Raw genomic sequence first — 12,227 nt, 5'->3', positions numbered from 1 at the left:
GGCAAAGGAGAAACTCTCTCACTGACACCACTGGGAGATGTCCTGGCTCGTGACTATAGGTACTTGTGCAGAATGGTCTCACTACAATAGATAACTTCCCAAATGAGTGCTGAGGAGAGGACAAAGAGGCTGTAATGCTGGACCCTACCAGGAGACGTCTGTGATAGGTATCGCAAGGAACGGAGTGACACAATTGTGAAGTATCGGTTAGATTTTGTGGATCTCTCTCTAGCATTTACCTGCATTTGCTTTAAGATCTTCAGGCGTAACCATGACAACAAATCGAATTGCTCGCTCATTTCTGAACATTTCATAGGCCCACCTGCGGATGGAGCGCATGCACTTCACAGCAGCAATTCCATTATTAGCAATCAGAACCTGAAAAGACAAATGAGAAGAGCCATGTTGTGTCAGATCAAAAGGTCCATCTTAATCCCTGTTAGCAAAACACAAGGATCAGAGGCAACTGTTTGGGTCAGACTGGACTTAAACCTGCTACAGGCAGAGACACATTTCATTTCCCCTGAAAACTGCAATAAGGGTGCACAGCACCTTGTCAGATCTGACCCTAATGCTCAGATACGGGAACTATAAAAAGGCTAGTACTTTATTCAAGTATCTTCCAAGACACCAAAATTGCAGACTTTAGATCACTTGAAGGCGTAATGGAGTAACATGTATGTTGGTTATTACACAATAATGTTATTAACAGGGGAGTTCCTCACTCATAGGGTTGGCAGACTGCAAACAGCAAAATACAGGAACAGACACTTTATAGAAGCCTAGGCAGCTCACAATAGCATCTTTCCAAGAACTGATTTTTTGCAGAAAGTCTCCAATGAAGGAAGCATGAGGCTAGTACCATTTCTGCTCAAATGAGAGAAACCTGAAATGCAAGGTCAAATTCTGCTCTCAGTTACTCCATTGATGTCAAAGTGGTCATTCTTGATTTATTCCAGCCACAATGGAGATTAGAATCTGGCCCAACATCTGCAATTCAGTTCACATACTCTCTGAAACATAAAGGGACCTTCAGTCACTCATTGACCATTAATTGCAATGTCTGTTCCCAATAAACTAAACTAGCTCAGGAGCATTTCTAACAAACATGGCTGCACAGAGCTAGAACATGGGTGACAATTTTCATGATGTCAAGTCGTAGCCAAAAAGCTTTCCTTTTGGGACAGTGAGATATAATTTTTACTTAGAACAACCTGACCAATTCAAGCACAACAAAGCACACTGTCCAGTCCAGGGCACGGGAAAGAATAAAATATCTCACAAAGCTCCACAGAAGCCCATTTCTGAAGGCTAAGAGCAAAGCACTGACTGGCTTCAGGCAACAACTTCTAGACAGGTGGTACAGGCAACATAGGAAGTCAAGAACTGTGATTTACAAACAAAGGAAAAAAGGAAGAAACCTTCTAGCGAAACAGCAGGGGCAAGGAGACATAGGAAGAAGTACTGGGTTTGCACACGTGTACCTAGGGAAAGGGAAGCAAAAACGGCATATTGTAGACACCTCTAAGGCATTCCAAAGAGTTTTGTATTTGTGAAGTTCATCAGGCTACTTAATGATACTTTGACACAACTTGCCTATGTTAATGTCCTAGGAACTTCCATGCCTGGAGCCTATAGAATATAAGAGCTGTTCAAGAAACCAGCATCCCAACTGCAAAGAGAACTAGGAAGCCTGATGTTCCCATGGGCACGTGTGAGGCTTGGCAAAGGGCAAAGTACCTTCTCGATAACGCGGTTTCCCCCAAAACGAGTCACAAACTCAGCCGGTGAGGCAACAGTGAAGTCTCTGTGCAGGTCCAGCTTCTTCTGCTCTCGGCCTCTCTTGATGAGGTGTGGCTGTGACATGGTCGGCCTGAATCACATACAAAAAAAACACTGCTTTTAACAATTAAATCATCACAGCAAGACAGCTGTCTAGATACACTAGCAGTTCAGAATGGCAAAGTCAGATTGATGGCAAGCTTGGGACTCGGAGAAGGAATTAATTTGGCAAACCATGCAACAGGCTAAAACTTACTAAAATGAAAAGCTAACCACTGCAGGAATATTTTGCTCCCTCAACAAACAGTCTCAACACAATAAACATAAATACAGGATACAAAGGATAGCAGACACTTGAGACAAAACACAGAGGCCGCTGCTTTAAAGCATACTGAACATTACATATACAGGGAAGGAGAAACTGTATTCAACTCAAAAAAATGGAAGCTATACACTTAGGTAAGCAAATTGCTTAGGTAAGCTGAATCCCCTCCTCTTATGCAAAGTGACAGGAAATCTTTAATGACACCAAGTGCCCAAGAACATGGCTATGTGTCACTGATTTAAAAATCGCTGATAAAGCCAATTGGGCTGCTAGGAAAGATGTTCTATCTCTACACAGATGCCTTCAGACAGACTGAAAACCATTCCTGTGTTTGCATTTCAGACAACAGACACACCCAAGTCACTGGGGAATTACAGGACCGTTGATGGACAGGGTTGAGTGTGTTCTTGTAGCTACCATCAGAATAACAAATGCTAGTCTGGTTCTCTACCTGACAAAGATTCATGGATCCCATGACCCTGGTAACATGCCAACACTCTACTTATAAGCAAGAGAAACAGGAAGAACCCAGTGGTGACAAAATGTAGTCCACTCAACACTTGACAGCAAGAGTGAAGTCTCCTGCCAAACTTCAGAGGCTTCATGAAGGTCAATCAGCACAGTCACAGAGAACATTGCCAAACCACCAATCCCATCACGTGTCCACCTCCCGCTGTCCCTGCCCTCCATCCGAGGCAGGCACTGGTAGTTGAGGCTTCTATAGTTTCAAGACAGAGGCAATGATTGGTTTTACAGGTCAAGCCTTTGGAGGCAAACGCCACACCATTATCTCACATTCTCTGTGCTTCACCTCCGCAGGAGCTGACTGCAAGTGGAACCCTACAATTAACCTGCACAGACAGGTGGAAGGAAGTCAGTTTACAGGCAACCCACACAGAGACTGGGGAAAACACCTCTGTAAGGGTTCCCCTCCTCTATGGGCATGGGGAGGCACTGAGAGGCGAGCCAGAGTATGGCATGGCTGGCAGTTTCCTTTTCCACAGATCAGCCAGCTTCACTCCCCACCCTGCTCTCTGAACGTCCATGGTGCTCCCCTGCAGACAGATTCTAGGTGCTCTGTGCAGCTGGAGAGATTAGGAATTTGGCTCTTTCTGGGCAGGGGCCTGATCTTTCACACCAATTAATTAGGCAGGAGCCCAAGTTACACAGGTTTGAGAACACTGACCTCTCCCGTAACAAGCACAATTTGAGGTGTCAGTTAAGGGTGGCGGGGAGGTAGAATTAGGTCTGGATTAGAGACCAACAGCCGGATCTCCAAAGAAAGAAAGGAAAACTAGCAGCCTCAACTGCTTCAGCTTTTATGATCAATACTGTACGCTACAATCATTCAATGAGCTGGAAAGACTTCAAGAGGAGGATTCATCCAGGCCCTCCCGTAGCCAGGCTGGGTGCAGACCTCAGCACACCCCAACCCAATACACAGAATTGAGATTCATTCTCAGACCGCTCCACCTCATAACTGAAGTGGGCCACCCTGGCCTCTGGAATAAATACCCTGCAATAATTTGGAACCAAGCTGCCTTGGTCAGGAGCAGTAAAGCACAGGGCAGCACAGATGCAAACAAGAGATACTGAACCTTTCCAGGCATAGTATGGCTGCAGTTGGAGCTTCGCTTATCTACAATGTTGCTTGCCAATCTGTTCAGCTGTGGGCATGGCCTTTATTTATTTATTGCTTTTATTTACTTTAGATACTTACTGTGATGCTCTGCCTGGAAAGGAGATGTGACCTCAGCGAGGGTACTACAGCACCCCGAAGGTCACAATGGAGAACCGAGCCCATTGTATAAGACACTGGCTCTGCACACAAAGAGTTTACACTGTAAATGGAGAAAGGGTGAGAGAGGAAACAAATCAGGCAAGTGACTTAGTCCAGCAGGAGAGTGAGGAATAGAAGGCAGGTCAATTTCCTGGCTGCTGGACCTCAGTGCTTCTTGAGCAGGGCAACTCATGCAGGGTTGCCAAATGAGGGTAGGGGAGTTGTGGGGGATGGGAAGGGGCAAGCCGCCTCAGTGCCTGGCCATTTAAAAGGGCCCAGAAGCAGGGGCCCTTTAAACTGCTTGCCAGAGCCCCAGACAGTGCAGGATGGGCAGCAAGCACTCAAGTGCTGACTGCGGGAGGCTAGCCTCCCCACCCAGCCTACCCCTTCTGCAGGCCTGAACACCCCCCACCCCCGTTCACGCCCTCCCCCCCACCGCCACACAGCACCAGCGGACCAGAAATTCTCTGGGCAGCCCTTAATTTATGCAAACAAGCCTGACACCCAGGCGAGGCAGGAACACGCATGCAAGTCATCCAGAGAAGAGTTCCTTCTTCGCTGCATCTAGAGCTGGTCAAAATCGTTCCTGGTAAACAGCTCAGACAGCAAGTTTTAACAGAACGCTTCCAAAAACATTTTTCACAATTTTCTTCTTTGTGATTCAACCAGATCTAAATATTCTGAACCTCTATCTAGTATTCCAGCAACCACCATGCAGAGAAAATGCACAGACGTAACATCTCAAATACTAAAAACACATAAGAGAAAAATAAAAATCACAGCAAAGCTTTTACACTAGGAAATTCAGACAGACTAAATAGCAGCCTTAAAACCTGCTATATGTTGGGGTGGCGTACGTACAGCTTGCAGGCCAGATCTGAACTGCAGCTTGCCTGCAACCAGCCCACAAGGCTTTGGGCTCAGCCTCCTGCAGTGGGAAGCCCGTGCTGGTATTCTAGTTCCAGGGCCCCACCCCGTGAGGCTGTGGCATGAGTGCTGTCCCCCTGCTGCCAGGGAAGGGTGAACCCCAGGCCTTGTGGGCTGGGTAAAGGCAAACCAGCACCAGATCCAGCCTGCAGAGCTTGCTGGAGGGAGGAAGTGGCTGTCTGCACTGGACAAGGAAGCACGGGCCTGAAAGCTTTGCCCCGCTCTTCCCTTTGGTCAGACTCCAGACGCTGGGGACAGAGGGGAGTGGTGGGGGGACGTGGAGCCATCCGTGCCCCCCAGGCAACGGCGTATGGTAAGCGCCTCTCCCCCACATCATGTAACTCTCTTGCCAGCCCAGGCCCGCACTCCACCTCCCACCCAGACCCTCAGTCCCCCTCCCACCCTTGGGCTGGAGCTCAAGGGGAGTGAACTGTCTCAGTCGAGAGTCACATCAGTGCAGGCTGGTTTTTCTTTTTGCTTCTCACTTTAGCGTGGGCTCCCAACCGATTTTTCTGTGGTCAGCAGCCCTCACCCCTGCATACATGAGCATCTAAAACAGTAAGTCACTGGTAAACGTGTGTGTGGTACACATGCCTGGACTTCATTGTTATGAATACTATACGAAGAAAAGTAAGTAAGAACTGTAATAAACAAGAAATAATACAAAAGAATCTTTATGCCTATTTTAAATATCTCATTACAGCTGCGATATGAGAAGCCCACTTCATAAATTTGGTTATCTAAATTGAGGCACCCAATTGTGTGCGCCGTTCTGCACTGAGGGACTTCTGAGTGGTAACGCTGTAAATCGCATGCTGTATCCTGTTATAATGCGATAAGAACACCATGACCACTGAAACAGGTTCACTCATGCAGCGTGGTAGGGATCCAGTTCTCAACAATGAAAATTAAGTTGAATGCTTTACATCATTAATTACTTCCTACACAAGATGCACTAAATCACAACATTTCTCTGTTGCTGCTTCTAAGAACTCTTGACATTTCCATGTGCTCCTTAAACCATGGGAAAGTTCCTCCCACATTACAAAGGAGAATAAAGCTGGATCGATACTTTATATCAAAACAGTTGATTAAAGTTAAAAGACTTTCAACCAAATGAAAAACACCTAAAATCCTTCTCCTCATCCCTTCCCCAATAAAAGCAGAGATTTTCACATAAGAAAATGATTCCAGGAAGAGGGGCTTTAAGAAAAGCACCAAATAATGAGATTAGCAATAAAGTTATGTACATGTTCCTAACTCTGACAACACAAAAGCTAACTTGCACAGAAATCCCTTTCCTCTCCCAATCCTCCAAAACATTATTTTATATTGCAGCAAGAAGCGTTTCAACATCTACCTCTACCTGCCTGGGCTGGGGACCCAAATGATGCAGTACTCTGCTAGAGCAGGACAACATGATGAAAGCGAGCAGCTAAAAGAAACAGACCAATTCATTTCACATTGTCCCAGATGCCAGAAATTCAAAGAAAAAAAACTATTAAGAAGTTTGGTTTTACAAGATTTTAGCTTTAATAAATGTAGGGGCAATGCACAGAAGTTGGGTTTGTTTTTCAGATATTTTCAGTTTGACAACTTCACTCAGAAATGCAGAAGTATGAATAAATAAAATATATACATACCGCAAAAATATTTTTAAAGGGGCAGGAAAAACATGTAACTCTCTGCCACTCTCAGAAGAAAAAGTTGCACATGAAAAGCTGCTTCCTTAACGTTCCCAAAACACATGGATTGCTCTACACAGTCAAATCACAGGACCAACATTCATAACTTTCACATTTCAAAGAGAAAACAGAAACAGCCAAAGCAGCATGCAGGAGGCAATGTTTAGGGAACAATGTCTCTCTACCGCTAACTTCCAAGGCGTGATTTCCTCCTCACATCTCAGCAAGTACAAGAATTCATGCTCAGAACTAGAAAACTATTGAAGCACATCAGAAAGGAGTGGCTAGCTACCTGTTGTTTGTCTAAGCGGAGAAGAGTTCCAGCTGTTAAGAAAGTTTGAGCTGGTCCCCTTTTCAAGAAACCAAGGCAGAATATTTCTTTTGTCCCCGGTGCCAACCTTCTCAGACACTGGAACCATCTGAGGCTGGACACATCCTCTTCCTCCATTCTGGAATTCAATACATGGTTAGGGTCCCATTGTGGAGTCCAGCCCCAGTGCTTCCTCTTCTTCCTCCATTTCTCTGTACTTCTTCCTTGCCTCCATTTCTTCCCCCTCCCCTGACCGCTAGATTAGAAACATAAACAGTGAACTCTACAGCAGCACCTTGTGGCACAAATTAGAAACTTTACTCAAATGACCTTGGGCGGCCTCCACTCACTTCTCTCTTAAAGCAACAGTAACTTAAAGCAGTTTCCCCTTCATCAGATACCTACAGAGGTCAAGGTTTTGTTTTGCAAAATCAAAATAGGGAAGAAGGGGTGGGAGTAGGGGGTAGAACCCAAACTCTTAGTACCACGCAGTGCATGTGCAAAGCCAGGGACCTCACCTGGACGTGGAGTCTGAACATGTGCATTCTCTGATGGTGTTTCAAGTGACAGACACTTGCAGCAGAATGCCTGCTCCCAACGTGCACAGGGATGCATCAGCAGAGCTAGCTATGATCTCTGCCCTGAAGAGCTTACAGACCAAGACAAAGGACAACAAGCAAAGGGCAGGGGAGAATGAGACTCGAGCCCATGATGTTAGTCATTTTTTACATTTTAGCTAATGTACATACCAAATGAAGACCTCTGCCCAGGTTAGTCATGAAATGCTGGTTAACTTTTTCCAGGCCTCTGGGCAGAAGTAGGTTTGAAAAGGGATTTGAAAGCTGGTTTTCATTTTGTTTTACGCTGCAGCTTTGTTATAGGCTACACAGAAGTAGCTCACCCCAGAACAGGGGGGCCATGACCACTCACACACAATCTGAGACCAGATGTAACAAGCAAAGTAGGGCCTCAACTATAACTCTGCATCCAACTCCCAGTAAAACACCTCCCAGGCAGGAGTCCACGACTGACTCCAAATCCCACCTTCACAGCATGCCCAGGCCCAGAAATGAGAGAAACCCACACAGCAAAGCCCCTTGTACAAAAAGCAACGTCTCCTTGCTGGTAAATGAATACAGATAGGTCCACCTAACTCACTGTTTTACAGCAGGTCTGCTCCTAGCCACATGGAAATGCTCGCTTTGGGCAGGGTCTAAATGAATTAAGCATCCACAGGGCAGAGAAAGTCATTATCCCTACCCATGCCCTGATTTTCAGGCTGTAGAAGAGGAACAAATGCATTGCTCGTAGCTGTGAGTCCACTCAGCTTCCTAAGCCAGCCTGAAAGTTACATCCGTCTCCTTAAAAAGGGAGGGACACAGGGAGATGGAAGTGAATTTGCCCGAGATCATCATGGGCAGCTTGTGACAAACATTTTTATGCCGCTGTGTGGTTCTTCCACTAGCAAATGAAGGAGCACTGGCAAGGGGGAGGTTCCTTCACTGCTGAAGGAAGATAGTGAGAGCTTCCCCACGCAGTGGTGCCAGCAGGTAAAATTTGGCCAGGCCATCTGCATCGATAAGAGTGAGGCAAACAGCCTGTCATGACACACAAAATCACTGTAACTTGCCTAGGATCTCAGGCCCTCACCATGATACAGAAATGAACTAAAAGCCTATTCCAAATGACTCCTTTCTCTAAGCACCTGGCCCAGCAAGGCACCAGGGTTCCTGGATTCACCAGGAATGGAGAGCACTCAGCACCTCACAAGATCAAGCCCCAGGTTTCACCAAACAGCCAAATACTGGGATCACTTAAGGCACAGGCTCCTACTCCAGGCCCACAAGCGGTTTGGGAATGCTCACATCATTCAGAGTTTTAAAATCTCTCTGACCTCCAAAGGCCAGCAAGTGAAAGAATTCAGCAACTAACGAGCCTATACAATCTGCTGACCCGATATACAAGGAAAACAGCCCTTTGCCTCAAGCCTAGCTCAGCCCCAGGTCAACTTATTGCTATTCCTTAAAGGGATACCCTTGATTTATTAACAGCCAGTAGCCATTTCAACACACTCAGAAATATGCATTTAAAAAGGAAAAAAGCAGAGAAAGGCTATTGATGGGTGGCTTTCATTTTACTCATTACAGCATCTAGGTAACATGCCTCTCCCCAGCCTCCCAAAACAGAGACAGCCAAATAATGCTGGAAGTTTCTGAATGAAGTACTACTTTCGCTGTAGTCCAAAGACAGGGAACAAAATGATTAAGTTGCAAAGTAGAAGGCTGTATTTCCACCTGGGTTTAGGAGGGCAAAAAACCTGAAATTAATCCTGCCCAAATCTCCCTAAGGGTTTCTGCTAAGAGAGTGTAAAAATCTCCCACCCCTGAAAGTACACTGTGGATATATTTTGAATATTTACTGAAAACAGTTGCTTAACATTCCATAATGCTCAGTCGGAGCCAAACTTTCATGAACACAACACTGTGTACCAATCTAAAAACAGTTAGGAAACTGAAGGAGCAATTGGCTAAGTAGGTACATCTGTGTACACGATCAATATATTATGTGCAGTTTCCATTGAATACGCATTCATTGTATGTGCTTAAGATATCTGAAAATCATGCCCACAGATCACACAAAGAAAACTGCAGTTACCGAGCAAATATACAGAGAAACTCTAAAGTAAGTGTAACATACATGATGACATTCCCTTGTCTTAAATATGATTTTATTGTTCCATCAGTGACAATTCCGCCTTTAGTTACCCCTGGGCAAATTTGCATCTGCATGAGGCTAGCATAAGGGTAACTGAGAGCAGATATTTGGCCCATGTTGTGATTAGTGGTAGCAACAAAGTAGCAGCACTCCCCCTGACCAAAAGATGGAATGCTTAAACAGGAAAAAAAACCACAAGACGATGAGGGAAAAAAACAAAAATGAAAGAGAAAGCAGGGGAGAAAAAGCACTGATCTGATTTGAACTTTAGTTACTGTGTTTAAAGAGGCGCATCCAAATTTACAAAAAAGCACATTTATATCTGATATCTTTAAGCAGTGACAATTAACTTTTGTTATAGCTTTTGCATACAGTTGGAAAGAGATTAGGTGAAGAAAGAAGAAAAAATCCATTTTTGCAATATCTTCCTTTGTGCCTTTGATAGAATGTTGTACATAGTCACTTTCAGTGAAACTACAAAGGCTGGCAGAGCAACTCAGGCTGATCTATCAACCACGTCCCTCATCACAGTTTGAAATTTAAATACATCTTATGTTATTTCTCTCACGTTGTTACTTAAGTCAACAGAGCTTTTTCTCGTCATATAATTCCAGACTTTTTAAAAATCATACTGAAAACTTTACAGAGTTGGTGGAAACTATTCAAGGCTGTTCTAGCAGCATGAGCAGCTTCCATTTTCAAAAACTAGGATGACCTCTCTAGTGGCAGCATCCAAGCTGCAACTCTCTAACCCGTCCTCAGACAAACGTCACTGCTGTTCATTGTCAAGAGCAGACTGGTGGCACTGTCTGAGCATGAACCAGACACTTTCAAAACTGTTCTCGCACCTCTGCTCGCACAATACGTACGCAACACATGCAGAGAGGAGAAAGACAGCTATCTACACAGACACGGAACACAGTTCTTACTGTATACCACCTCAAACAGATGTACTGAGTTTATTATTTTATATCCATTTTGAAACCAAAGCAAGAGCATACTGTACCAGGTGGGTACAAATGGGTCTGAAAAGCAACATGTGCATCAGGATCACAGCTAGGGGGCTCTTTAGATCAAGCCTGAGCAAGGCCCGTTTCTAATTCAAACAGGGATACTAAGAACTCCAACAAGCTCACCTGAAACCCAGCTATGTGTACACTGAAGGCTTATTGTGAAGGTAGCAAGTATGGGCAGATGACACTCTTCATATCCTGTTATTAATTCCCCACCTGCTCCATCCACTCAGCCATAAATTTAATGCACCAGCAAACATCTCATTGAACACTGCAGTGGAAGTCAGCATCGCTTTGGTAATCTGCACTAGTAACCAGGACAACTACTGGGAATCACCAACAATTAAAAAATATTGAGTGAGGCCCCCCCACAAAGAACAACACTCGAGTTGCTGCGAAACAGGGCATGAGTTTAGAGATTTAGCAATGCTCTGCTTTTAAACCTCAGCTAAGACATGGCCAGAGACTGCTTTGTGTATGGGGGCAAAAATCCTAAAATGCGCAAAACAGCAAAGTGTGGATTTTGTGAGGTTCACTCAAAATCCATCACCCTAATCACATTAACGGACAATAAAAAGTTTCCAATTAAAAACAAAATCTCATGAAAAGAAACAGCAATTTGCAGTAAAAGGAGCGAGGGTGGGATTTGAGGGGGAGATTGTTTTTAGTTTAATACACTGACTCCTACTTCCTACATTTCCCCATTCTTATCTATAAATGGCTTTGAGCAAAAGAACTGAGGACAAACATCGGGGCTCTTTACCTCATGGCTGTGGAAGAAGAGCTGGACTCCGAAACTGATGTTAACGAAAAGGACTCAAAAGAGGAGGAAGAACCAATGCTCGCCAGGCTACTTCTTCTGCTAGTGACTTTAAAAGATCCAGGTATCAGCTCCTCATCAGATGAATTATCTTCAGACGAGCCCAGGACAAATTTTGCCATTGCTTGCCTTTTGAGCTCTACCTGCCTGTGTTTTATAAACTGCTCCGGCTTGTCTCTGGAGAGGGACATCTTTAGCTTCATCTGCTGGTTTGATGAAGGTAATACAACTTGAGATAAAAGCCCTGCTACACTGCTTGCTGCAACATCCTGCTCCAGCTCTGACACATCAGGGGTAAAAGGGGTATTTGGAAGTCTGTGTTGCCAAAGCACACTTCCTGCTTGCTTAGAGGCATCCACGGCCACTTGTGGAGAAGTTGGTGAGGTCTGAGCAGGCCCAGTGGAGCAGGCAGGTGTTACAGCCCTCTCCTGCAATTGGCATGTTGATCCTTTTGAAGGTTTCTCATTTTCAGAGGCTGTTGGAAGCTCTGGACTGGGTATCTCCATCTCTGACTTTACCTGGTTAGTGGGCTGAGAATCTGCCATTTCAGTCCAAATAAACTACAGCAAAATCAGGCAGAACAACAAGGCCAGCAGTACCATTCAGAAACCCTAAAAAAGAGAAAGGGTCTTATTGGCATTCTATCATCCAGAACTCTCAGGCATTTTAACCATAAGTAAATGTTAGTTACATTTTCGATAAGTAGTGGATAGTGAAAGTAAATACAAATATATACAGCAACTATGCAGTATAAATTTACAGTGTACAGTACTACTGTTGTTGGTAAATACAGTACTCTGCATACATTTGTGTTTGTTTTTCTTTATTGTTACGCATTGCTAGGCATACCTCTCTATAATCCAGAATATT

At 44.6% G+C, this 12,227-nt stretch overlaps 1 protein-coding gene across 10 annotated transcripts in view; it reads right to left on the bottom strand.

Annotated features, from left to right (window-relative positions):
* Window positions 1-11,978, bottom strand: part of ACACB (acetyl-CoA carboxylase beta) — a 61,277-nt gene extending 49,299 nt beyond the window's left edge. For 7 of the 10 annotated variants that reach the window (XR_012648001.1, XR_012648000.1, XR_012648002.1 and 4 more), the window contains exons 1-3: window positions 11,301-11,978; window positions 1,741-1,873; window positions 240-378 (exon numbers count right to left, since the gene is read on the bottom strand). Coding sequence is in view for 7 of the 10 variants with exons in the window: in XM_075012662.1 (XP_074868763.1) it covers window positions 240-378; window positions 1,741-1,873; window positions 11,301-11,902 (874 nt within the window). In the remaining 3 variants the exon portion in view is untranslated. Of the gene's footprint in view, window positions 1-239; window positions 379-1,740; window positions 1,874-3,827; window positions 3,847-6,791; window positions 7,033-11,300 lie in introns of those variants that run through there. The other 3 variants (XM_075012665.1, XM_075012664.1, XM_075012666.1) reach the window with 3 other exon arrangements.
* Window positions 11,979-12,227: the final 249 nt, after the last annotated feature.

This window comes from Carettochelys insculpta, chromosome 18 (assembly GCF_033958435.1).
Source record: "Carettochelys insculpta isolate YL-2023 chromosome 18, ASM3395843v1, whole genome shotgun sequence".
Classification (NCBI taxonomy): Eukaryota; Metazoa; Chordata; order Testudines; family Carettochelyidae; genus Carettochelys; species Carettochelys insculpta.
Note: the sequence above shows the minus strand (reverse complement) of the source record. Positions and strands in the feature narration are given on the sequence as shown.